The sequence below is a fragment of the Pteronotus mesoamericanus genome, unplaced genomic scaffold, assembly GCF_021234165.1.
Source record: "Pteronotus mesoamericanus isolate MK-2021 breed Mesoamerican mustached bat unplaced genomic scaffold, CSHL_Meso_final contig_502, whole genome shotgun sequence".
Lineage (NCBI taxonomy): Eukaryota > Metazoa > Chordata > Mammalia > Chiroptera > Mormoopidae > Pteronotus > Pteronotus mesoamericanus.
In genome coordinates, this window is record NW_026555187.1 from 8,325,187 (window position 1) to 8,351,450 (window position 26,264).

The window sequence follows — 26,264 nt, forward strand, 5'->3', positions numbered from 1 at the left end:
TTATATGAAGAATAAGTGAGCTTGTTTGTACCATATTGTTTAAAAATGATTATTGTGACTCTTCTTGTACTTGTGTGAATCTGTGTACCTATCTCTCTAGCTCTCAATTATCATCTGTTATATCCAAATCTGTATCGCTCTGATCTAATACCTCTGTTTATCTACCTGTCTCTCCATCTGTTCATTCATCTCTTGATCCGAGGGCACAGCCACAGGCTGGGCTGGACAGCCCACCTCCCTTCCTTGCTGGTGGGCGGGGCCCGGGGGTTCATCTTCATCTCCACGCCCACGGGATGGAGTTTGTGTTTGAACTCAGTAGGAAAAGCAGCTCTGTATGAGAAGGCTCTTACACACAAAAAATAAAAATTTTGCTTTCCACTTTTTTCCCTTTCCAAGTAATCCCTGGAGGGTGTGGTCCTGGAATGCCTGGACGCACACCCAGTCCCTCAGGTGCAAAGCGGTGTCACCAGGAAACCGCTCCTCAGGTTAATAATTTATTCTAGATTTGAATTTTCAAATGAGACCTACTTTACAACTGGCCATCCTGTGCGTATGAGGGCCCAGCCCTGCTTTCTCTCCCACTCGATTCATTTTGGTCTCTCCCTGAGGACCGCCTTCCTCGGGGGCCTGCCCTGTGAGGTCTGGGGCCCACTTTCTGGCAGCTCTGGTGACAGGCTCCTCCCCAGGGGGCACACCAGCGGGGACGCGTTCCGTCTTGCAGGGCCCAGCGCACAGAGGCTGCGGGGACAGCGCTGGCAGAGCGCGGGCCCAGGGCTGTCCTCTGGCCGGGACGAGTTCCCCGTCCGTGGCATCGGCGGCGTGGGGCCCCTTGGAGGGAAAGGCCTGCCCCCGACCCATTCTCTCCTGTTGGGCAGGGACACACAGCTGCTTGCACATTGATGGTTGCATCCCCCGCCCTTTCCTTTAGCTGCAGCCACAGCTGCTCCTGTAGCCGTGCCCTGGTGCGGCAGCTCCGCAAGCCGGCGGGGTGGGGGGGTGGAGAGGCGTGCAGAGCACATCCATCGTAAGGGCTAGGAGATGGTCTCGCGAGAAAGCCATGCCCTCGGGGCTGACGGGTGTTGGGGGCCCCTGGGAACCCAGGGGAGGGGGCGGAGTTACTGTTTTGGAGGAAATGCAACGTTTGCTTCAGAGTTTTAAATGAAACCTGAGTGTTGCATTTTGGGCCCAGGATCGGTGGTGTCAGGTGTCATTTTACACCATTAGACGGTGGCTTCGGTCCTGTACGTGGGGTGGGTACTTTGGTTACTGTCCAGATGGAAGCACTTTTGAAAGTGAAAACGGGTTCTCCTGATTCGAACCCCAGGACGACGACACGCGCCGGGGCGCCTCAGGAAGGCCAGTCACGCAGCGTCCTTTGCCTCGGGCTCCTGCCCAATTCTCCTGTCATCTGATGAGCTCGGAAAGGCAGTGACTAGTGGCTGCTCTCTGGACCCCTCCTCTGACCTGCAGGGAGTCGGAGTGGGGAGCTGCCTGACTTCTCTGCACCTGTGTGGTCAGAAGGAAGGTCATCTGAGGGATCAGGGAACTGATGCCGCTTACCGGGCATCCGTGAGCCACACAAGCCCCGTACACACCGCCTCTAATCCTGTGTCATCCCTGAAGATAGGTGGGCTTCTTCTCGAGCTGTGTACGAGGAAATGGGGAGCGCGGAAAAGCCAGGCGACTTGCCCCAAGCCGCGCAGTGTGCAGGACCTGGATCCCTCATCCCAGCTCTGGGCCGACGGCACGCACAGATCACAGGACAAAGGAGCCCTGTGTGCTTTGTAATTAAAAAGTGCTCGTGGATGCTGCTCTGTGCCCTGCGTCGTGCCAGGTGCTCCGCAGACATCCCAGCTGCAGCCCGCACCTGGAGTTTGCGATCTGATGGTGGGCTCGGATGTATCCCTCAGACACAGAAAGATTTTGGTGTTCAAGCCTTATCCTGCCCTTTGAGCTGACTTTTATTTAAAAGTATTGTTTTCTGTAATACAAAGGGAGACAGTGGTCAGAGAGTGGTCACCGAGCAGGAGGCTGTGCCCAGCGGGGGAAGGGGCTCGGTGAGACCGTAGTGTGTTGAGTGTCTCTGGTCTCCCAACGGAAGAGCTTCATTGATGACCTCGAGCGCCCTGCCTCCCCGTGGGCGTTTGGAGAGCCATCCGGAGGAGTAACTGATGTCACGCGTTCATCAACTGAACTTAATCTCTCTTCCGGGAGGCCCGGGAGCCCTTTTCCAAGCAGCGCCAGATTGTGCCGAGCTCCGTCATGCAAGCGGCTTCAAAGGCCTTCTTGCCTGGGTCTCGTCTTTCATCAGGGTTCATTAGGCCCCATGTCTGGTAGGGGAACACCTCAGGCAGATGGCATTTTTTGAGGAGGCACAGGGACAGGGAGGAAAATCAAACAATTCCTCAGAGTTGGGTCTGCTGTTCTGTACATTGTTTTTCCCTTGAGGGAGGTAATCCAAGGGGAAGCATGAGGTGTAACGGAAAGAATTTGAGGCCTAAACTTCTTGACGACACATCTTCACGGAGCTGGGAATCGGGAGACCTTAGCTCTGGGCTCCGTTCTGCTGGCCTTTGCGCCGGGGTCCTTGCGTCTCTGCCGTGGTTTTGTCAGTTGTCAGAAGGGCTTGGGTCAGCCTTTCTGCTCTAATGAGGTGGCTGTAAGGATTGAGGGAGAGGGTGGGTAGGGCAGATTACCTACGTGGGCTGGAAGGGTTGGGCCCTTCAGCCCAGTTTGGCTTCTGACAGTCAAACTTTTTATCACGACACCCGGACAGTGGATGTTTGAAGGGCTAATTTGTGTCATTGATTTCACCAACCCTCTCATTTCATCACATACCTTTTTTTCCTTTACTCTTTTTTCATTAAGAAACAATGAAAATGGTCAGCATAGTTCTGAGTTTTGTTTTCCTTTTTGCTGTTACGGAGTGAAAAAAGTAAAAAATCCTCACCTGAAATTTATTTTCTTGCTAAAAGCATTCAGCTGTTTATTGAAGAGTAAGATTATGTATCTTGCTTCGTGGGGGGTTCAAGATAGCCGATCATGTCTTCCTTTATGTTATAGAAAAAGGTACTTTAAATAATGGTTGGCTCGAAGAGCAGCACTGAGCGCCAACACCGAGATCTTTGTTACTGGGGGGTGCGCGTGCCCGACGCCTGAGGGCCAGCTCTAGCTGAGGGCTGGGTCTGGGGCGCAGGCATTGTGTGTTGCTAGCCCCTCACTTTGCAGCGGGACGCGCTGGCCCCGGACGTGGTAGGAGCTGAGGGGGGCACTGTGGCCACCCCCGAGCCTTTTCTCCCCGGTGCCTGTTCACGCCTCCGCTCGTGCTGCGTCTGTAGCTCATACCTGGAAGCACCTACTGAGTGCTGGGGATGCGGAGGGCTTGCCGCTGAAACGCTCGTCTCTAAGAAAAAGCTTACTTTCCGGAGAACAGCTGAAGAAGGCGTTATTGTCTCTCTTTATGGTGACATGTGGATTTTCATTAACTGGCAGGGCTTCTTCATGAAAGACTGGAAAAGCTGAGCAATAAAAAACAGGCCCTCCTCTGTCGGGGGAGGGGAGGCTCTCTCTCCGTTGTGCTTTCAGGGGTTGCTGGCTGTGCGCGTGAGCACTGAACGCCTGGCCTCCGTTCTGGAGAGTCGGGTGACCAGAGGCTTGTCTGTGCAGCATGTCTGCTTCTCTGACATAAATCTCTTCTTTCCGCTGTCTCCCTACCAGTTAAAGGGGGCCCCTAGCGACCGAGAGGTTCCCATCCAGGATTCTGCCAGAAAATGTGATTTCTCTGGTGGTTTCCCTCTTCATGTGGGGGATTGACCCTTTATTTCCGTATTCTCTTTGTTCTTACAGCCTGTTCATGTTGCTTGTTTAAGGAATTCCATCAAAAAAAGATGCTGAGTAACAGAGTCTTATTTTAGTCTTGCTTCATTCATTCATTATTTGTTTTATGTTGGCTTACACAAACTATATTGGCTTTTTAAAGTTTATTTAAAAATTTATATATAATTTATATACCATACAATTCACTCTTTTAAAGTGTACACCTCAGTGGTTTAGGTATAATCACAGAGTTGTGCACCCAACCATCACTTTCTAATCTAATTTCAGAACATTATCACCCCCCCAGAAGGAAACGCCATACCAAGCCGCAGCCACCCCCATTCCCCAGCCCACGCCAGATGCCAGTGCACCCTCGGCTTCCATGGGCTTGCCTATTCTGGACACTTCATACATGGGATCGTACAGTGTGTGGCCTCTGCTCTCTATGGCCTTTGCTTAGCAGGGTATTTCCAAGGCTCGTGTGTGCTGTAGCCTGTATCAGCACTCCATTCCGCTTTATGCTGAATAGTGTTATCCTGTGGGGATGTACTTCATTTTGCTTATCCATTGATCAGTTGATAGCATGTGGACTGCTTCCAGTTTCTGGTTATTGTGAATGAATAATGTTCATTCATGGACAAGGTTGTACGTGTGCATATGTTTTTATTTCTCTTGGAGTGGAATTGCTGGGTTACGGGGCAATACTATCTTTAACCTTTTGAGGAACTGCCAAACCGTACTCCATGGTGGCTGTACCCGTTCACGTTCCCACTGGCAGGCTGGGAAGGCCCCGCCCCTCCACACCCTCGCCAGCACACGGCACCGTCTGCCCTTTCGCTCACAGCCGTCCCCCGGGAGTGAGGGTCACGCTACGGTTTTGCCTGCAGGCTTTACTTCAAGGCCAGGTCGCCTCTCACCCAGGCTTCACCTTGATCTGTGCTGTGAGAACTTGGTTTTGAGTACGTTTTCTTACCCTGCACGGAAACATCTGATGTGAGAAGTGGAAGGATGGTCCTAGTGACGAGAGAGAAGAAACCAGGGGCGTCCTGGAGGAGCAGGACTCGGCGCCCCACCCCCGACAGCCCCCGTAGCCCTCTCTCTGGGGTTCCCCGTCCCTGGTTAGCTGGAGTGGCTGACTCCCTCCCCCCAGACTTGCTCCCTTCTCATCGTGTGGCCCCAAGTGAGTCTGTAGTATGGTTCTTTACGACCATCCTTCGTTCTGCTTTCTGGTGGGGCAGGCAGGTGAATGGGCGGGGCCAGGGAGGGAACCCGGCAGAGGGTTCCCGTGTCCCTCTGACACAGCACGCTGTCAGGGCCTGCCGGCCCCGGGTGCTCTCGCTGGTGCTGGGGGACTCCCAGGCCTGACTTCCTGCTCAGATGGCCATTGCCTGTCCTCATGGCCCAGGGTCAGAAGACTCATTACATTCTGCTTTTATAGCTGCTCTCTCCTGGGACCTCCCTACAAAACAGATGGGGCCGGAAACGTCCCCCACTTCCCATGAGGAAATTGCAGAAAGAAAGGTTAAGTGACTTGCCCAAGGCCACCCAGCCAATAACGAGGCCCAATGAGGATGGAAACCCGGCCCGCACTTGCCCGCTGGGCATTTGCTGGGCCTCTGCCAATGGGGGGGGCATTGGGCGTGACGCGTGGTTTCAGTCTGTGCACTTTGGGTGGCTCCATCCTTGCTCTCTGATGTTTCTGATGATGGGACAGTGGCAAGTGCCTGGCAGAGCTGCGAAGAGACCGCGGGCCGGCCCCGGGGCGGGCAGCAGAGGGCGTCGGCGAGAGGGAGGCTGCGGCCGCGCTCGCGGGGGCCCCCACGTCTGGTGCTCTGCCGGACCGAGCCCATCGGCCCAGCGGCTGCCACTGCTGACCAAGCCCCGTTCGCCCGTCCCGCCTTTGTCCCCTTGGCGATGTTTGCCGGGCCACGGGGGAGGTGCCAGTCGGGGAGTTGGCACTGCGGGCGTGGTCCCCGGCCTCGAGGGACTTGCAGGCTACTGGGGCGACCTGCGAATCAATGACTGCGATAAAATGCAGTCATTTCTACACCAAGGCTCAGGGGCTGCAGAGAAGAAGAAACCTCGAAGTCTGCCGGAGCAGGTCGGGGGCGGGCCCGCTGGGCGCTCCGGCCCTGCGGTCGGCAGCAGGCCCTGTCCGCCAGAGAGTGGGTGTGGAGGACATATTTATTGATTTTGGAGTGGTTTCTGAGCTTCCCAGGTGATATCAAGATTTAAGAGACTATCTCAAAGCCTGCTTCATCCTTTTTTTTTTTAAAAGACTTTATTTTTATGTACTTTTTAGAGAGAAGGGAAGAGAACAAGAAAGAGAGGGCGAGAAACATTGATGTGCTAGAGATACATCAATCGGTTGCCCCCAACGGGGGACCCAGCCCGCAACCCAGGCATGTGCCCTGACTGGGATCGAACTGGCGACCTTTCGGTTCGCAGATCAGTGCTCAGTCCACTGAGCCACACCAGTTGGGGCAGGTACTCCACCTTAATGAAGCCCTCTGTTGATTCTGCTTTTATTATTGAACAAGCAATCAGATGTACCGGATCTTTTCTTCTGCTGAATGGCCCTGTGTTTACTGGAGCTGTTGTGCATCCGAGATCTCCTGGCTTAGTGGTGACAGAAGCCATATTTGTTTCTGCTCTGTCCCCTGTCATCTATTCTGGAGGGGGATGAAGCCATCTGCACGGTTCCTTCTTGACCTCCACTCCTGTCCGTCTGTCTCTTTTTTTTAATCCTCACCTGAAGACCTTTTTTTTTTTTTCATTGCTTTCAGAGAGAGGAAGGGGGAGAGAGAGGGAGAGAAACATCAACATGTGAGAAAGAAACATTGGTTGCCTTCCATACATGCCCTGACAAGGGATCAAACCTGCAACCTAGGCATGTGCCTTGACCAGAAATTGAACCTGTGACCTTTCGGTTCGTGGGACGACGCTCTAACCCACTGAGTGGCACCAGGCAGGGCCCAGCCCCTGTCTTTACCATCACAGCCAGCCAGCTCTCTCATGGACCGTGCCGAGGGGCTCCCGGCTGCCCGTGGCCCGGCAGACAAGGGGCGGCTGGTGTTGCTGGGGCTGTGGGCAGAGGACCCTGCTTTGTTGGAGACTCTGTTCCTGTGGGGCGGGAGCAGGGCATCCACGGTGTTGCTGCTGCTGGTGTGAGGGCAGGTCCTCAGGGAGTGAGGTGGGGCGGGGGCGTCCCTGTGGGTGCCCTGGAGGGGCGGGGGCCTGGATTCCACGTTTGGCCGTGTGGTGTTCGAGTTCTGCCTTCACTGCCTCCAGCTGGGCAGTGTTTTTCATTTCTTTGAACCATAGTTTTCTTTTTTTTTCTCCTCTCCTCCCTTCTCTCTTTTAAAATATTGTGGTAACATACACGTACAGAGTTTACCATTTTGATCTATTTTTTTTTTAATGCTCACCCGAGGACTTTTTCTTTCATTGTTTTTAGAGAAAAGAGGAAGGGAGAGAGAGAAACAGCGATTGGTTGCCTCCCATATGTGCCTGGACCGGGACTGACCTGCATCCCTCCAGGTACTTGGCGATGCTCCGACCAGCTGAGCCATGCGGCCAGGGCGCCATTGTTGAGCGTACACCTCAGTGGCATTAAGCCCGTTCCACTGTTGTGCAACCATCGCTTGGTTCTCTCCATCCAACTCGGGAACTTTTTCATCTTCCTTTACTGAAGCTCTATATCCATTAAACAACAATTCCCGTTCGCCCTCCCTCCCGCCCTTGGCAACCACCATCTTACTCTCCGTTTCTCTGAATTTTACTACTTTAGTTACATCACATAAATAGAGTCAGACAGCGTTTGTCCTTTTGTGTCAGGCTTAGTTCACGTAGCATGTCTTCAGAGTCCACACGTGTTGTAGCATGTGTCAGAATTTTCTTCCTTATTAAGGGTGACTGCTACTCCGTTGTTTGTAGATACAACATTATTTTAATCTACCCATCTGTTCCTTTTCATTCTTTTGTGTCTACGCCCAGAAGTGGAATTGCTGAATTGTATGGTAATTCTGAGCCGCAGTTTTCTGATCTGTGATACTGTGATGTTTCGAGGTTGCTGTGCGGCTTGCATTTGGTAGTGCACGCAGCCTCAAACATGGGCGTGGCACTTAATAAATGTTAAGTGCCTTCCTTTCTGAAAGGCCTCTTCCACCCTCTCCCGAAAAATGTACCTGTTAAAAAGAAAGCACTTTTAACTGCTTTGATGAAACATACCTCCTCAAGGGCAGTGGCAGTGGCTACTTCTAAGTGAAGGGAATGAAACATCAGTTAAGCCTTTCGATGACTTACAGCTGTTTTGAACCTGCAGCGTGGCCTGCGAGGTGTTGGGCTTTTAACTGCCCCTTCCAACGGTCGCCTCTAGCCATTGGGAATATTTTTCTGTATCTCATCTTTTTCCTGCCTCCTCCCTTTGCGTCTTTTCTCCCTTCTTAGCGCTGTAGTTCACCTGCCTGTGTTTATGACCCTCCTGCATTTAGGCTCACATTTCAGGTCTTTGTTTTGTTTAGGGTCAGGTGGCGAGATCCTCACCACTGTATGAAAGGAGGAAGAGACAGGTCCTGAGTGAGATTCTAGAACCACATTTGGCTGAGAGAAATTTGTTTTAACTGAATGGAGGTCTTTTGTAGCAATTTTGTATAGCTTAAGTGAGGAGTCGGTGGCCAGACTTAGATAGTTAGGTGTCACTGTGTCCTGGAAAGTCATGCCAGTGGGGAGGTCAAAGCAAGGTGAGTGTTCTGCCAGGTCTGAAAGCCAAGGGGCCAGCTTCCGTCTGGATAGTCTTGGAAGGCTTCCTGGAGGAGGGGGAGGTGGACCTGGTTGCAGGAAGAGGAGGTGAAGAAAGGAGTGAGGGAATCTGAAGGTGCCCAGAGCCAGGAACTGGGCTGCTGGCTGCCCCTGGCCCGAGCTCGCTGGGCTTGGAGCCCGCCTCCACTGCAGGGCTGATGGGAGCCTGACGTCTGACCACCTCCACCCCAGCCCCCTCCCTGTCAGGTCTTCGTTTACCACAGAAAATAGGAGCATTGTCTTCATTTGCTCTGTTTTAGTATCCAGTACCTTACGCGTTTCTCAAAGGCATTTTGTTCCATTGTGTGCAATGTGTAGAAACTGCTGTCTTTGCTTTGAACTTCCACTTTGCTCCGTGTCTGTTGGCCATGGACCTTGGACCTTGGACTAGCGCTGGCCCAACAAATGCCTCAGTGTCTCCTCTCTGATGAGTGAGGGACCAGAATGCCAATTTTTATCTTTCTTCTATTATTTGGAAATCCTAGCCAATGTAATAAGATAGGAAAAATAAGAAAACTATTGGAAAGGAAAAATTATTAAATGTTTTACCTTAAATATTCAAAGGAATTCATGGAAGAAAATATTGCATCTATAAAGGTCTATTAAGATGGCCATATACAATATATATTCCAAATTAATAGCTTTCCCATATTGCCAGAAATAACCAATTGGAAAATGTCATTTAAAAATCCCATTTATAATAGCACATGAAATATAAAATAACTGGGAATTACAAGAATACATTCTCAAATATGGGAACTGATAAATTAGGAGGTAAATTAAAATGAATAGAAAGACCCAATACCATTAAGCAAATTCTGTAGAGGTTAATCTGTAGATTTAGTGTGATTCCTATCAAAACCTCAACAGCTGTTTTGTTTTTTGCTTTTGACATTTGACTGAAGTTTAGGTGGACTAGTCAACAGATGATAAGAGTCAAGAAAAATATTTTGAAAAGAACTTACTGAAGATCGGCAGAAGGCCACTGCTGGCTGGATAGTTAAAAAATATGAAAATGTAATAATTAAAATGATAACGGTACTAGCTGCAGAAGAGACATCTTCATCATTTTAGGATAAAGCAGAAAATCCATTAAGTGGAACCAACTGTATCTAAGTATTTAGCATGTGAAAAAAGTAACATTTCACCCTGAGGTGAAATGATTATGCTGGAATAGGTGACCATTTGAAAAATGAAGGTAAAATATCTCACATCATACGTGTATACCAAAATACATTTCATACACCTTAATGTTAAATTTAAACAACAAAGTCAAAAGAGAACCAGAAGAAAATAACACAATGAGTTGTATAATTTAGCTATTTCATCAAAGGCAGCAATCAGAGAAGATGGAGACACTTGACTACATAGAAATGAAAAACATCAGAGTGAAATAATTAAAAGAAACACAAGAAGTAGGCACATACATTTGTAATATATAATAAAGGATTGATGCATTTAAAATATGAAATAGCACTTTAATAAAAAGTAAAGGGTATGAAGACATTCACAAAAGAAGTAATTCTATTAAATTTATGAAAAATGTTTAACTGAATGAGTAAGAAAAGAAATACAGATTAAAAGAACAGTGAGCTAAGTTTTTATCTACTAACTTTTCAAACATTAAAAGGAATGGTAATACCAGGTGTGGGCAGCTGTCGGGAAATGGCGTAAACTGCCGATGGACGTGGACACTGGTGTGGCCCCTCTGGAGGGCAGGGAGATGATATCTAATAAGGGCTTTAAAGTTTCCCAAACAAAAAATATCCATCCCCCTTGATGCAGAATAATGAATGTGCAAATATTTAGTTCTAAGGATGTTCATTATTACATTATTTATGATGAGAAAAAAGTTAGGAACAACCTACATGATCAAAACAGGTTATTGGTTAAGTAAATTTTGGCCACCTTCAGGAAAAAGTAGTATGTAGTCATTAAAAACCACTGGAAAATATTACTGTGAACCTGTTCAAATATACAGGGGAATAAAGCAGGACATGATGACTATGTCCAATTTGATAATACTTTTTTCAAAAGAGCTTTATTGAAGTATAACATGCTATATAGTTATGATACTGCTTTTGTAAAGAACATATATGTGTATGAATAAGTGGGTAGGAAAAAAGATCGGCTAGACATACATTTATCTATTAACAGTACTTTTTGGGGGATGATGGAATAATGGGAAATTCACTTCTTTCTGGTTTTCCCAATTTTTTTGGCATTTAAGTACTTTTGCACTTAAAGGAATTTTATAAAAAGAAAGTCCCTCTGGAGCACTCCTTAGCATCTCAGTTACTATTTCTACCCCTGTCATCGCTGGGAAGGAAGAGAACATAATGTGAGGAAGTGTTTGGATTTGCGTCCACGGCACGGGTCGCCGTGTGTGTGGAACCTGGGCGCTCCAGTCATCCACACGGCTGAAAACGCAGGCGCCCTGAACAGCCGGGTCCCTTATCGGGCTGAAGCCTATTGGCCAGATACGTTGGCCTTGGCCATCATTCAGTCCTGTTAATCTACAGAGGGGAGAAAAGCCCCATTGAGCAGCCAGCCCTCCGCTAACATGGGGAGCACAGGGTGGTACAATGGCCTGGGTTCAGACTGCAGAGATGTTGTGCTGTGTTTTTGAATTCAGTCCAGGTCCCTAGGAGGAAAACACCCGCCAATTATGTTGGCTGTAGATAGATCCCAGTCAACATATGACATCACCAGCTCTTCCTTTGCTGCCCGACTTTATTTGCAGGGGATGCGAGGAGGAGCATTGTGCAACATTGAAATACACAGTACAGAGACCAGGCTCCTCACGCTTTTGTTTCTGGGTCGAGGTCCAGTCCAATAGCCAACATCTCCTGTACCGTCCATGCAAACCCTGGGCAGGGCGTTTAAGAGCCCTTCTTTGTATAGGGTGCAGAGTTCTGAGTGCACGTTCATTCTTGCATGACCTCGGCGTGCGTGTCTTTGCTCTGGTTTGGTGTGTGTCCGTGGCTGATGTCCTGAAACCCAGTTGGAGTGAGCATCTCATTTTCTATTTCGGTCCGTGTTCTCACAGATGGGTCATTGTCACCAGATCATGGGCTTTGTTTATCTACTTCAGTAGGAATGGAAACATGACTCTTTCATTTATTTGTTCCTTGTTCTTTCCTGTTGTTGACAATGACCTTGGGGCTTTGGCTGGAACAGTTTTGACATAGTTCTGCACATTAAGGATGTAAGTGTGTGTGTGTTTCTGTTGCTCTCTAATCAGGAAGCTGTGAGTCCTTGAGTGTGTCACTGGGTTCCCTTCCCAACCAGGAGCCGTTAGGAAGGAAAATGGAGAGAAACTCGGTCTTTGCACATGGAAGCTGTGGCGTGACTCTTATTTTTGTGTGGTGTTCCACGCATCCCTGCAATCTCTTATTTTTGGCAGGCCCGCACCGACTCTGTGGTCTGGTAGTCCCGGGCAACCCAAAACTGAGACAAACAGAGGAAGTGTCATTGCTCACATGTCGCCTGGCCTCCTCTTTTGGGTCCTGCGCAGCCAGCTGCCACCCCCCTTCCCAGGGGAGCGCCCCAGAGCTGAGGCTGATGGGGCCCCGTGTGGGGTCCCCTTGGGGTGCCCCCTGTTGCTCACTGCGTTACTGCCCTCTGTCTGTACCTGGTCTGTGGCCCGAAAGGCACTGTTTATGGCGGGCTCTGTTTCCTTAGAGCAGCTGGAAAGCCATGGGAGGCAGAGTAGGGAGCTCGCCTCCTGTGCTCCTGTCGTACTCACAGGCACACACTGGTGCACACATGCACCTGCATGCATGTGCACACACATCCACGAAGCCCTCCCTGGCTGGCCTCCCGCTGCCTGGGGCCTCGCGTGTGGTAAGAGGCGCCGAAGAAGGGGCTCTGCTCAGGAAAGCCAGCGGCTCCTCGGAGACTCCCGCCCGGCGGGCCCCCTCCTTCCGGCGTGGGTGGGGCGGTGGCGGGAGAACCAGGGCAGCCCTCCCAGCCTGTGGGGTCTAAAGAAGCCCATGTCCCTCAGGGGTTTGAAAGTACAGATGTGTACTTACGCAGAAGAGTGTCCTGCCAGATGAGCAGCTTGGGGGTCCAGGCCTTTCTTGCGGCACCAGGAGCGCCGGCCTCCTCCTCCCAACATAGCTTTGGCGGTGCCTTCCTACACCTGCCACCCCTCGTGGGTCCTGAGCCACCCCTGCCAGCTCTGCCCCTGCCACCTGGCCCGCAGCAGCACTGGAGGGCCCCCCACAGCCACCTAGAATTTGTGTACCCCAAGCCCTGACCCTTTGTGCCTTGTGCCTCAAAGTGAAATTGCACGTTCGGTGAGGACAGACTCCATGCCAGGAGCTGGGTCGCGCCGCTGTGGCCTCAGGCAGTCCAGCGCCACTTCTGATTTCTTAACATGCTTATGTAGGCACAGCCCTGTGCAAACGCCATGTCATAACAACGCCGTGAACGCGCGCTGTCATTATCTCCATTTTACAAGAACCCTGCGGCCCAGAGAGGGGCAAGGGCCCCAGGCGTTGGTCCAGCCCGTGGGTGGCGGGGCGGGCGCCAGCTCCGGCTCGGGCTGCCCGGCTCTAGTGTTCGCCCTGTCAGCCCCTCTACAATGAAGTGGGCCCTGTTGCTGTGGGGTTTTTTGTTGTTTTTTGCAGATGGGGAAACTGAGGCAGTGGGCGTTAAGTAACTTGTGTGAGGTCTAGAACTAGTCGGTGGCAGAGCTCGGACTCTACATCAGCCAGTGCGCTCGGGGGCCACAGCGGGGACCCTCAGCAGCGCGTCCCCACAAGCCCCCAGCCTGCCGTGTCTGGCGCGGTCGGGGCGGGCAGTGGGCGTGTGGGGCGCCGTTCGCACACAAGTGCTGTTTCTTCTGGTTCTCTTGCATTTCTTTCATGGACAAGAGTGGCTTTCCGTTCGGCTTTTCAGATGGTGGAGTTGGGGGCCTGCTCTCCGAGCCGGGTGTGCGCGAGCCGGCGGGCTGGAGGGCAAGTCTTGGAGCAGCGACTCCCGAGGACCCGGAGCGCTGGAGGAATTCCAGGATTGACACGCTCGCTTGGCGCGAACTTTGTGTTCCTCCCACTAGTGTGTGGTGCGTGGATATGAGATGCCATAAACTTGGCTCCTTTTTAGACTCTGACTCTGATTATAGGAAACAGAACCCTCTCCCAGTTAGCCAACGATTTCAACATCTCTTGGAGAAATCCTACAAGGACCTGGACTTTGAAGCTCTGCATTCTAACGAGCTTGGCTGGGATTTTCACCTCTGGCTCCCGTTGCCTTCTTCCCTGCCACGATTTCATCATTGTGCTTTGGGGAGGGCGCTTATTCTTGAGTGAGCCTGCGTGGAGCTGAGTCAGGGTGCAGTCTCTCTGTCCACGGGGGTGCAGGGGGGCTTGGGGGCCGGGGGGCCGGGGGGCCGGGGGGCCGGGGGCCAGGGCTCCCTCCATGTCTGTCCTGCCTTGCTTACATCTTGTCTGCCGAACAAGGTGGCCGTGGTAGGGGTCACCTTAGGGCTCAGGGGGACGGAGCTGGAAGAAGGCTGAGCGGGGTTAGAAGTAGGGTGTTGGATATAGCCATTTAATCATGTTGCTGCTAAATTGTCAGTAATTTCTTTGTACAGCTGGTGGATCTGATCTGTCAGGGATTTCTCAGTCCCCTATGTGGTCTTGGAAGGTGGCCTAGCCTAGTGAAAGGGCTTTGTTTTTTACCCCCTTAAGTGTGAGCTGGGGCGACATTCTGATGCGTTGCTGGTAGCAGCGTAGAATAGGGACACTTTGGGATACAACATGCTCGTTTGTATTAAGAACCATAGCTCGCCCAGTAATCCCGTCTCTAGGATCCTCTTCAGAAAAAACTGATTAAAATAGGAAGAAAGTTATTTGCGTGATTATGTTCATAAGAACATCATGTGTAATTGAGGAAAATTGGAAGCAGTCTCTATGTTCAACATCGGGTAATGGTTAAAGTTATAGTAGATTTCTCAGAGAACATTTCTTATATAAAAAAAGGAATTATGAAGTCTCTAAGACAACGTGGTATTAAGAAAAAAACCACAATTAAAAGTGAACGTGCCCTGTGATTACACCCACATAAAATATACACACATGACAGATCTGGAAGATTAATAGTTAAAAAGATTAATAGCTGTTGGTAGGATGGCAGGATTATGGGTAATAGTTCCTCTTGTTATAAAAAGAAGTAAAGAAAACAGCACAGATACTGGAATCAGACCTGGGATTGATTCCGATAATGCCACGTCGCATGATGTATCCTTTCGCAGCTCTTGAAACTTCCTGGGGAATCAGATGCTTCATTAGTAAAACAATGGAGCAGTTTCTTAGGGTGTGAACCTACTTCTAGCTACTGAACTGCGTCTTCAAGTAGAGGCTGCCAGACTTGGCTTATGTCAGTAAATGAGACTTAGGCGCAATGAGTAGCAGCATCGTTGAGCACAGACGATCGCGGAAGCACGCCGGTGGTTTAACGGTGCTCCTCCGGTTGTTCGAGGTGTGATGAAACCCTCCCTAAGGAACTACGCAGTCTGTGCCCATCCGTTCTGAGAAGAGTGGAGAGCAAACGACCGAGCCCTGCGCAGAGGGTGATTTTCTTTTTCTTTTTTAAAGATTTTACTTATTTATTTATTTTTAGAGAGAGGGAAGGGACGGAGAAAGAGAGGGAGAGAAACATCAATGTGTTGTTGCCTCTCCTGTGTCCCCTACCGGGGACCGAGCCAGCAACCCAGGCACATGCCCTGACTAGGAATCAAACCAGTGACCCTTTGGTTCACAGGCCAGCAGTCAATCCACCGAGCCACACCAGCTGGGGTGAGGCTTATTTTCAAGTAAAGCTGTTTTCTGGTGGAGTGGGTAACTTTGGGTCCTCCTTCCCCACGCCCCTGGGTTGACTCTGGTGGCCCCTCCCTGGGAAGGTTGACCTCATGCTGCTTACAGATGGGCTCTCTGCTCTTCCAGTCTCTCCGTGTCTGTTTTGATGAGTCAGGGAGAGGCTTCTTTCTGCTCCGCGTTTGGTTTGTCACTCTAGGATTTACACATTATAAACGACCCTTCATCACCACACACAGATTTCATTAGCCTGGCCTTTGATCTTGCATGCAAGCAGGCCATGTGCAAGCTACCCCAAGCCTCAAAGAAAAGGGTTTTATGAGCTGCCGACATTTTGACAAGCTCTTTGTCTGGTGCCCCAAATTAACTTTCGTTCACTCACATTGGCTGTTCCCCTTTCTGTCCACTGTGTTAAGTTCATTAGCTGCTCACTGAAGTGCTTCTGCACACGATGTTGATGATAGAGAGGCCTGAGGTATGGAAAGCCGAGGTGAGTGCTAGTCATAGAAATGCCAGCAAGGTGGTAGTTAGGGAACGCTGTAGTCCAAGGCAGGTGTGGGTTCAGCTCTGCCGGTCAGTGAGCGCACGACTTCAGCCCAGCCCCGCGGCCCCCAGTTTCCTCATCGGGATGTGAGCATTGCAGACCTGTCCCTGCCTGCCTAGTTTGAGCTTCAGGTGAGATAAAGCACGTGCTAGTCCTTTATGAACCACTCAGAAGCTATACTGATGTGAGGCTGATAATGTTGCTATCAAATAAATGGAAACAGTGGTGTGAAGTGATAACATGGTTCAGTCATCCCATTCCCATTAAAAAATATTTCTGGTGGCTCAGTTGGGTGGAGTGTCATCCCATACACCAAAAGGTTGCAGGTTCGATTCCTGGTCGGGACACATACATAGAGCGCGGGTTTGATTCTCAGTCAGGGCCTGTATGGGAGGTGACCAATTGATGTTTCTCTTTCGCATCGTTTCTCTCTCCCTCCCTTCCTTTCTTTCCAAAACAAATAAACATATCCTTGGGTGAGAATTCAAAAAAATATTTTTAGAAATATATTTCCCTCAAGGGGGAGGCTGTGGTTATGCCTGTTTCAAATCGTGAAAGTAGAATTAAAGCTGAAGATGGCTTTCTGAGGTTGTGTTCAAATCAGAATTAGTGCTGGGTTTGAAATCTACACCTTCTGTCTGCCCTGTTCCCCCTTCTCCTTTCTAACCTTCGGTCTCTGCTCCTGACTCCTGAACCCCAAAGTCTTCTTCCAGCATGCTGGAGGGAGTGGGGGACCTCACTCCAGCATGCCCAGGCCACTGGGAAGGAAACCTGGTGGGCGTGGGCATGGGCTGCAGGTGTGGGTGGGGGGTGTGGGCTACAGGCTTGGGCAGCAGCTGTGAGCAGCATGCGTGGGTGGGGTGTGGACTGCAGGTTTGGTCAGCAGCTGTGGGCTGCATGTGTGGATGGGGCGTGAGCTGCAGGTGTGGGCTGCAGGTGTGGGTGGGGTGCGGGCTGCAGGTGTGGGCAGCAGGTGTGGGCAGCTTCCTTCACAGCAGGAGCCAGCCCTGACAGGTGCTACCGCCTGTGGGTCCCACCTGCTTCCAGCTGCTTATCACAGGGATCAGCCTGAGACTGAAGAGGGATCCAGTCCCCAGATCTGCCTGCTGGTGAGTGTGGAGCCAGGGCGCGTTGAGGAAGAGAGTCCAGGAAGCAGAGGAATGGGAAAGAGGAAATTGAGGAGGAAAGAGGCACGAGAGAAGTAAGGGCAGACAAGAGCAGGCAAACAGGAACCCCAGCTGGGCCAGCCGTGGAAGGACCCGCTGTTCCCCTGCTTAGATCCCCAGCTCAGGGCCTTTTGAGTAAATGTCAGAAATGTGGATGGAATGTCATGAAGCAGGACGGGGCTCCTGGGGACACCGGCATTGAGCATGTGCGGGAGAAAGAGAAGCTGGGAAGCACTCGGAGGTGCAGGCAGACTTCCAGAGTCCCTGGGGGGACTGGCGGGGGCCGGGGTGGACGGCAGAGGCCGCGGTGCTGCAGGCCTGTGGCAGGGACAGCGCTCGGGGCCGGGGGTGGGACGGACCAGGAGCACACCGGGGGGCAGGGTGGAGCCAAGAGGGAATGGGAGGTAGGAGCTTGGGGTGTCAACCGCATTCAGCTCTTTCTGGAGCTTGGTGGAAAGGGTAGGCTGGCAAGCGGGCAGAGCCCAAGGATCAAACAGAATCGTTTCCTATGCTACCTTTTAATGTGTTTTTTTTCCAATTAGGTTTTAAATATTTTAAGGCCACGGCTTGTATCTCCTACCTCTTTGGTTCCTCCAAAGCTGGCTGCTTGTCAGTTCACCTAAGAGTTTGTTTGTTTGGTGTATAAAAACATTTTGCTGGATCTTGCCTCAGCCCTCTCCCCGCTGGATTCTGGCTTCGTGATTCCAGCAGTGCTTGCTGGCTGCTGAGCAGTTGCTTACGGCTCCACTTGCCTTATACAAATGTACCATCTCATTTTAAAAGCAAGATTACATTAGAGAAAGTTTGGGAAGGAGAAATAAGTGGATTATCCAAGTGCCTCCCAGTTTGAGTTGTTGGGAGCACGTGTTACTGTGCTGTGACTATTAGGCGAACCATGCAGTTTTCCTCTCTGTTTATTGAATTATTGAACTTCGTGCTGTGAATAAACACTGAAGGATAAGGCTGCATTTCCCTTCTCAGCCGCCGTCCCTGCTCTCTTCTGAGCAGCCATGGCTAAGAGTAGCGGCTCTGGAGTCACCCGGCACCTCTGCCCTCCAGGCGCGTCCCTGGCTAGGGCACGTTGTGCCCTCCTTCCCGAGTTCCCTGAGTGTCTGCCTTGGCTGAGGCTTGGGTGGTATGAACGTGGCACACTGTCTGCTGCCGGGCCCGATGTGGGCGCATTTTAAGTAACGTGAGCAGGTTACTTAATCTCACGGTCTGTCGGCTGCTTCAGCTGAAACCTGGGGCCAACCCCGGCTCCGCCGTCGGGCTGGTCTGAGGACGAAAGGAGGTCAGCCATGGGAGATGCACAGAATGGCACCAGACGCAGAGGAAGTGTTCCATTCACGTTAATTATTTTGATTATTATTCCCATCCTCAAAGCATACGATTTACACCGTTAGGTTAAAGTTAGCCACTCTTCCTCAGGCGGCCGCTAAGCTCAGGCAGCGGCCCCCCACCCGCACTCAGGAGGGGGTGGGCTGCGATGGTACAGCCAGCCATGGGGGGGCTAGGTGGGGAGGGACCGGATTGGCATGTGCGCCAAGGCCAAGGCCGTTGGCGGGGCACCAGGGTCCTTGGGTGGGCGTGTTCAGCTGCGAAGGCCGGTGGCTGGGCCCCCTGGCGGAAGAGGTCCCTAGTGTTCCAGGAAAAGAGGTGGCCAGAGCCTTGCCTGCCAGAGGCACGTGATGCTTGGTCTCTTCTGTGCTTTTCGAGCATCTTCTGCATGCCGGTCCTCTTGCTTGGTCCTTTGGGGGACACAGAGAGGAGAATAGGAATGATATTTGGTCAGATTTGACCAAAACTTCGTAGTTTACAGATGCTGCCTTATTGAACATCCACAAATGTGCTGCAAGGTACATTACTGTTGACAGTTTGTAGGTGAGAAAATCTGACACAAACGTTCCGAACAGTTCCAGCTCTTAGGAAAAGGCCTCTTTGCTTTGTGGGAGAAGCAGTCTACAGTCGATTCTGAACAACACGAGGTTTAGGGCACCCCCACCCTGTAGTCAAAAATCCATATATAACTTCGGACTCCCCAAAAACTTGACTGGGAGCCTACTATTGACTGGAAGCCTGACCAGTAACATAAACAGTCTATTAACACAAATTTTCTGTTTTTTGTACTTTATGCTGTATTCTTACAATAGAGTAAGATAGAGAAAAGAAAGTTTTGTTAAGAAAATCATAGGAAACCACACTGATAGTAGTTACTGAAAACAACCCGTGTGTAAGTGGACCTGCACCGTTCAAACTGTGCTGCTAAGGGGCCAGCGGTGTTTGTACAAGGCAAGTGGGGCCTGTCCACGCACTGTCAGGCCCGAGCCCTTCGCCGCAGGGCCTGTGCGCACCAGCTCTCCTTGCGGAGGGCGCTGCTGTCTTCCCTCTGGGGTTCATTGAGCACGTCCTGGGGCAGGCAGGCTTCTAAGCAGGTCCCGCACGAACTCACTTTCACCTCGCCAGGCCGCTCTGGGGAGGTCCTCGGCTACCCTATTGTACAGATGAGGAATCTGAAGGCCAGAGAAGTTGGACGTCTTGTCCAAAGCCACCCCGTGAGCAGGAGGCAGCACTGGCCAGGCGCCCCGGCGCCAGACCCCAGTCTGCCCTCCACCACCTCTCCTGCGCCTTCCCAGGGGCCAGTGCTTCCTCTGCCTTCTCTGCCTGTTCCAGAGCAGAACCCTGTTATCCCCGCCAGCAGGCGGGCTCCCCGGGGCCCTTACCTCTCACCAGCAAGCCCTTCCCTGTTGAGTAGGTCACTCGGCGTTTTGCAGAGTACACGCCAGCTCAGGGGCGCCGCAGACAAGCCAGTGGTGGAGTGTGCTGTCATCCCCCGATGGTGTGCTCTTAATTCAAGTCCACTCATTTATCCAAGATGAAAGGGGGCGAGGCTGCTGTCCTGTCTGTGCCAGGCAGGGGCTGGGGGACGAGGCGGTGCCGATCCTGGGAGAGGAGGCAGGAGCTGGGTGGCTCGGAGCGAGTGCGTGCCCCAGCAGTGAGGGCGGTGGGGGTACTGACTGGCTGGGGTTCCTGGAACTGCCCCCGTGTGTGAGGCTTCGGAGAGGGGGTGATAGGGGACCCAGCGGAGTGGCTCTTCCTGCCTCCGCTTCCCGCTTCTTTCTGCCCCACACGCGTAACCCCCTGAGAGCAGACTTTCAGATGTGGCTCCAGCTCAGCCACTCTAGTTCCACAGCAGGGACAGTGTTGAGGACTTTTTGCATCTCTGTGTTTTAAATAAAAAGAGCCCTTTGAAAGCTGACCGGACGTACCAGCCGCTGGCCTATGAAAAACCCGGGACGTTGGATCACGTCCATGTCGACCTCCTGGTTATATTAAGGTCACGCAAGGTGCCACCCCTGGGGGACCCTGGGTGGAAGGTCTGAGGATCTCACTGTCTCATTTCCTCAAAATCAAAAGTTGTAAAAAGCTACGGTCTTCCCCATACTGTCGCTAGGCAGGAACCTGGCCCGGAGCAGGTCTTCCTCAGGGCGGCTGTCACGTGGGCTTTTGACTGTGTGCCGGAAAGATGTCACAACACAAGTCCAGATGACTGTGAGGGTGTGTTTATTAAAGTTGGGGACAGTGACACAGAGGAAAGGCTCAGCACAGAAGAAGCTACAGGAGAGAAGAGCCTGGGCTGGGCTGCCTTCGCTCGCTGGGAAGTCAGAGAAGAGGGGGCCTTAGGGCCGGGGTCAGAGGGTCAGCCGGGGACGAGCCTCCTGCTGTGCACTGCCCCCGAGTGCAGGGACGCTGCCTGTGGGGAAGGAGTGGGGTGCGAGGAAGGGAGAGGCACGGACCGCTCCCCGGAGGGAGAGGCGCTGGGTCCTTTGTCTTGAGGGTTTTCTCTCCTGCAGGAGGGACCTTAGGGGAGGTCTCAGGGGAGGGTCTCGGCAGAACAGGCACCAGTTCCCCAGGTGCGCCCCTACAGGGTCCTGGTCTCCACTGGTTGGTCAGTGACAGGGCAGGGGGTCATTGGTCACTGCAGCTGGTTCCCACCTGGTTTGGCTGCTTTTCTGGGCCTGGAGCAGAAACATAACTGAGGCCTGATGTCACCTCCAGGGAGGGAGGGCTGCGGAGGACAGGTTGCCCTCGGGGCCAGGCCCCTGTTTCCCGGTTTTGCCCCCTGCCAGGCACTGGGGCCTTCCGCCCTGGGTGCTGGTGACCGTTTGACCTGGCTGTAAATTGCTTGGCCAGTCTGTTCAGCTCTCTGTCTCAGTTTTCCCATTCCCCTTGCCAAGGAATTTTCCTAGCTTCTTACTATCCTGTCTCAATACCACACATTCCAAAGGAGCAGCCTGTTTACTCTGTGGAAAACACTTAGCCAGTGTCCAATAAACAGAAAAATAGGGTACCAGTACTCCTCAAGGCCGTCAACAGGGACGAAATGCGGATACTCCCTGCATTTCAAGGTTCAAGGGATAAACCTTGAGGACATCATGCTAAGTGGAAGAAGGCAGACACTAAAGACGTCTTACGGGACTCCGTTTCTGTGAAACGCTCAGAACAGGCAAAGCGTTGAGTCAGAAAGCAGATCCGTGGAGCTGGGAGGGGCAGGGCCAGGGGGGAACAGGGACAGGCTGCTCGTGGGTCCGGGGTCTCTCTTTTGGATAATCTTCCCCTTTTCAACAGCGCCTCTTTTTTGGGTGACCCCCCACTTTTGGGTGATGCTCCACAAATGGAGGGTGGTGGTGGCACAACTCTGTGACTGGACTAAAGCTCTTAAAAAATTTAGGGCCTTCGACAGCTGTAAGAGAAGGAACGGCAGTCTCTTGGGAATAGCGGGTGTCTTCCAGATACACACACTCCTGGGCTCGGGCTGTAGCTCCCACGTTCAGCCCGCTGTCCAGCTCGGGGAGGGCTCCCTCATGCGCCGGGTTCGCAGGCCTCCCGCCGAACCTCAGCTCAGCGGCAAGTCCAATCGCTCGTCCCGGGCGGATGCGGACCTGTGGCAGCCAATTTGCCAGGTGCTCCCACATGCGAGTTCTCACACTCCTGGCAGGCCTGCACGCTCAGGGGTTTTGTGCGCATGTTTTATACATGACGTTTGTCCCCAGAGACAGCCGGTGCAGGGAGAGAGTGCTGCCACAAGGCCAGAGTCGGAGCTGGGGGCCTGCGGAACCCCGAGTCCATCTTCTTTCCGCAGCCCGACAGAAGGCTGGGTTGACCAGCTGTCCCTCACGTCTTACACAATTGGAGAGGGGTTGGCTGCAGGTAAAGGCCAGGCTCCTGCGGCAACAGACAGCTTAGGAGTGTCAAGGAATGGCCTGTGAGGAACGGCCTGTGAGTTCGAGCAAATCATTTCAGGCTGTGTCCTCGGTGGGGAATCTCTGCTCCTCCGGAAGAGAGTGACGTTCTGCCCTGGTCCCCGGGACAGCTCTTCCCAGGAGAGCTTCTGCGGAAAGAGAACTGTGGGAAAACATGTGGGAGCTTTTCTGGGACACGTTTCTGAGTGTCACGAGCTCCTGGAGGAAATGGTTATTTCCCCGAGGTCCCCGGCTTTGTCGGTGCCCTGAGCTTGCAGCTGGTTGCCGCTGGAGGAGCTGGCTGAGGGTACGGAGGGAAGCCTCTGTTGCAGCCAGGGAACTGGGTCGTTTTTTGTAAGAGAAAATGGTGGCGTGTTGTCAGGCCGGCACAAGTGAATCAAGGTTAGTGACAGGCAGGTAGTCAAAGGTAGACTGGTTAGCTCCCAGGAAGCTTATTAAAAATGCAGATTCTCCCGACCTACAGAACCTGACTCTCTGGGGCGATGGCCAGGGACCTGTGTTTTGGTTCACTCTCACGATAACTTCTGTGTACCCTGGCGTCGAGCACGAGAGGCTGGTTGCGTTTCCAGGGGAACACCTCCTCCTCTGCTTGCCCCAGTCTTGCAGGTGGAGGGTGAGCTGGAACCCTTCGTGTGTTGGAAACATTTATTAAGCACTTGCTGCGTGCAGGCATGTACTCCCTGCTGTGAAGGCGTGTACTTCCTAGTGGGGGTTAGATAGTAAATTAGGGAAACTGATATAGAAATGACTGCAAGTGGGGGTGTGGCCCTGGGGTGGTGGCACTTAGCCCTTGAGGAGGAAGCAGAGAAGATGCCTGAGTAAAGAGCCAAGGGAATGGATTTCCAAAGAAAGGTGTGCAGAGGCCTGGAGGTTGCTGGGGGGCGGGGGGCGGGCGGCCTGATGGTGGTGAGCTGGGCGTGTGGGGGTGCAGGAGGCAGAGAGCGCTGGGCGGGGGGGGGGGGCGGGGACAGGGGCCTGGATTGCACCCGCGGGACCCGGGGAGGAGTGTGAATTTTCCTGTGAAGATGGTGGCCGGCCACGAGGGCTTTAGCCAGGGAATGAGAGGCCCTGGGAAAGGTTTGGGTCCTCCTGGCCGTGTAGGAAGGGCCGTGTGGAGGGGGCAAGAGATGAAGCCAGGGGCGTGGTGTGTGGCAGATTCTGTCAAACCGTGATTACTCCCGTCCCCCTCCCCCAAGCGGGGGGCATGGTTTCAGAAGAGACACGGGATGCTTTGCCAGGGCCTCTGTTAGCACGTCAGACAGCGCAGCCTTGTGTGAGACACGCACACGCCCGTGCTGCCTCCGCCAGACGCCGCTGGGTCACAGTGCCCGCGGTGTCTGTGCCCACTGAACTGCCTGTACGACTACATAAAAAAGTGGATTTTGTCCCAAGAAAATTCAGCTTCGGTGTCCGCATTCTTGAGGCCTAGAGCCGAGCTCAGTTGACTCCAGTTTAGCCGCATCTGCAAGATTTGATCCCTTTCAGAAATCCGAGCTCACTAGCGTTGCCTGGGCTGGCATTTTCTTAGCTGAGAACTGCTTCCCTGTGTGTAGGAAATCAAGTATTTTATTTATAAATAAGAAGAATTGCTTAAGGGCGCCAAGAGTCCTGGGTTTAACTTCTTTGTTGCACAAGTTCGATTTGACCCTGGACAAGTCATTTCAGTTTGTAATGTAGTGTGTCTGTGTGGAAATGAGTAGTAAATAGTCCTGGTAAACTTCCCGTTGCCGTGGTCCCTGGGTGAGTGCTCTCCGGTACCTCGGAGAGACACGGTGCCAAGGCCCTGGTGCAGAAGGGAGCGGGGCCGATGGCAGAGAGCGGAGCAGCCGGAGCGCGACGGGGCGGTGGCTGAGGTGCCACTGTTGCTGAGGTTGTCAGGGGCCTCGCTGGGCAGGGCAGACCCCGTCGGGGACTTTAACCTTTATCTGAAGAGCAAGGGGAAGCCATGGGCGGATTTAAATAGGGGAGTGACTTAAGGTTGCTACACCATCCCGATTAATCTTCCTGGCAAATGTAGGTGGTCGGCAAGATCCCTGTTTTCAACCAGCACAGACACCTGGGTAGTGGCGGTGGAGGCTCACCCAAAACCTCAGGGCAGCCTGACTCCAGAGTCCTCTGCCTCCCTATTGGCCCAGCTCAGTAATAATATAACAAAGGCCGCAGTTTTAAAGCGCTTTGAACTCTGACGATGAAAGCTCTCCCTTAATTTACAAGGTGGCATTATGCTGCAGAAACCCGAGTGGTGATGAGAGAGTGGATATGCTGGGGACCTTTTAAAAGGCCTGGTCTGCGTGGCTGGAGTCCAGCATCTTCAAGTTCCTCACTGCCTGCTGGGGGGCGTCTCACAAGCAGCTATCAACTCAAGGAAGGGCTTGGCAGCTCTGCCTGGCCATTTGACACGGCCATTGTCCATAATGACTCATTGTCTGAGAAATGTGCCCAAGGTGTGTACTTTCAGGGAGTCTGAGCTGGGAAATCAGATCTGGGCAGGTCCCGCGTGGTTTCACTGGAGCGGCTGCGCCGCGCCAAGTTTCTGCTTTCTCCCTCTTGGGCAGTGAGCGGCTTTAAGTGGATGCTTAGAGGCTGGTTGTGGAGATCAGCATCTCGACTTCGAACAGGGAGACCTGTTCAGGGCTGAGATGGGGAAGCAGCTGTTGGCCTGCGGCCCTTGAGGCTGTTGTTGATGACGACCAGTGTTTGCTCTCTTCCAGTTGACCATGTGGTGCCGGAGCCTGGGACGAGCCTGCTGGCTGCCTTCGACCAGTGGAGGGAATGGGCCGACAGCAAGTCCTGCTGCGACTACTCTCTGCACGTGGACATCACCGAGTGGCACAAGGGCATCCAAGAGGAGATGGAGGCCCTGGTGAAGGACCACGGTAGGTGGCGCTGACCCACAGATCCTTTCGGCCCCACGCCGGGCCTTCGAGGAGCGAGGGCTTCAGCAGCTTGGAGGCGGCTTACCCTGCGCGGCCGCAGAAGCCTTCATTCATTGGAGGACCCGAGCCCTATCCCGGGGACCTCTTCTGATGCCACGCCTGCTTGCAGCTTATTGGCCGGAGGGAACCATATGCCCCAGCCAGGTTGGGGGGGTTGAGGCTGCCCGGTGACCTGTCCTCAGAGTGTGACAGGGCACATCTCAGTGAGGATCCCAGGCAGTCGTAGGAGAGTGCCTAGGACCCGGAGCGGAGAACTCGGGCAGCGTCTTCCCGCAAACCCGGAAGAGCCAGGACAGATTTGAGGGAGAACCTGAGCGGTCTTTGGGTGCTTTAGACCGTTTTGAGGAGCAGAATCCCAGGGATTGGGTTCTGAAAGATTTCCAGGGTGGCTGGAGGGATCTTGAGGATCTCAAGATGCCTCTGGGACCCTCTTATCCACAGGAACCTTCGGGGTTGGGGTGTTGTTACCAAATCACATCATCTTCCAGGGTCTCCTTGAACTTGGCTACAGACGTGACGTGACTCCTGGGTCACGTGACGTTGGAGACCTCACTGGGTCGTAACTCTCAGGGAAGCCCCTGCCGCTTTCGGGTTTGTAGACTTCCAGGTGCAGGGGTCCCGTGAGCTGTGAGTGAAGTGGCAGGAGGGAATTGCGAGGCACAGATAGGGAGACATCCAGAGAGCGGATGCCCAGAATGCAAATACAGAGTCTTGGTTTTTGTTCTTCCACAAACTAGCCTGGGCAAATCACTTTTTAAAATTTTCTGAGTCTCAGTTTTTTTTAAAGTCCCTCAAAGGAGGGTATGGAGTAGATATCCTAAGATTTTTTCTAGCATGAAGGTCCAACATAAAAGAAAGTAGCTAACCCTTGATCTTTCTCACTTTTGAGAATACTGAGATTTAACTTTTGACACTTAAAA

General features: G+C 52.5%; 1 protein-coding gene across 2 annotated transcripts in view; it reads left to right on the top strand.

Annotated features, from left to right (window-relative positions):
- The window catches only part of DPYSL2 (dihydropyrimidinase like 2), a 103,635-nt gene that overhangs the window by 48,100 nt on the left and 29,271 nt on the right, over positions 1-26,264 (top strand). For both annotated transcript variants that reach the window (XM_054578995.1, XM_054578996.1), the window contains exon 4: positions 25,120-25,284. In XM_054578995.1, coding sequence (XP_054434970.1) covers positions 25,120-25,284 — 165 coding nt within the window. The remainder of the gene's footprint in view (positions 1-25,119; positions 25,285-26,264) is intronic.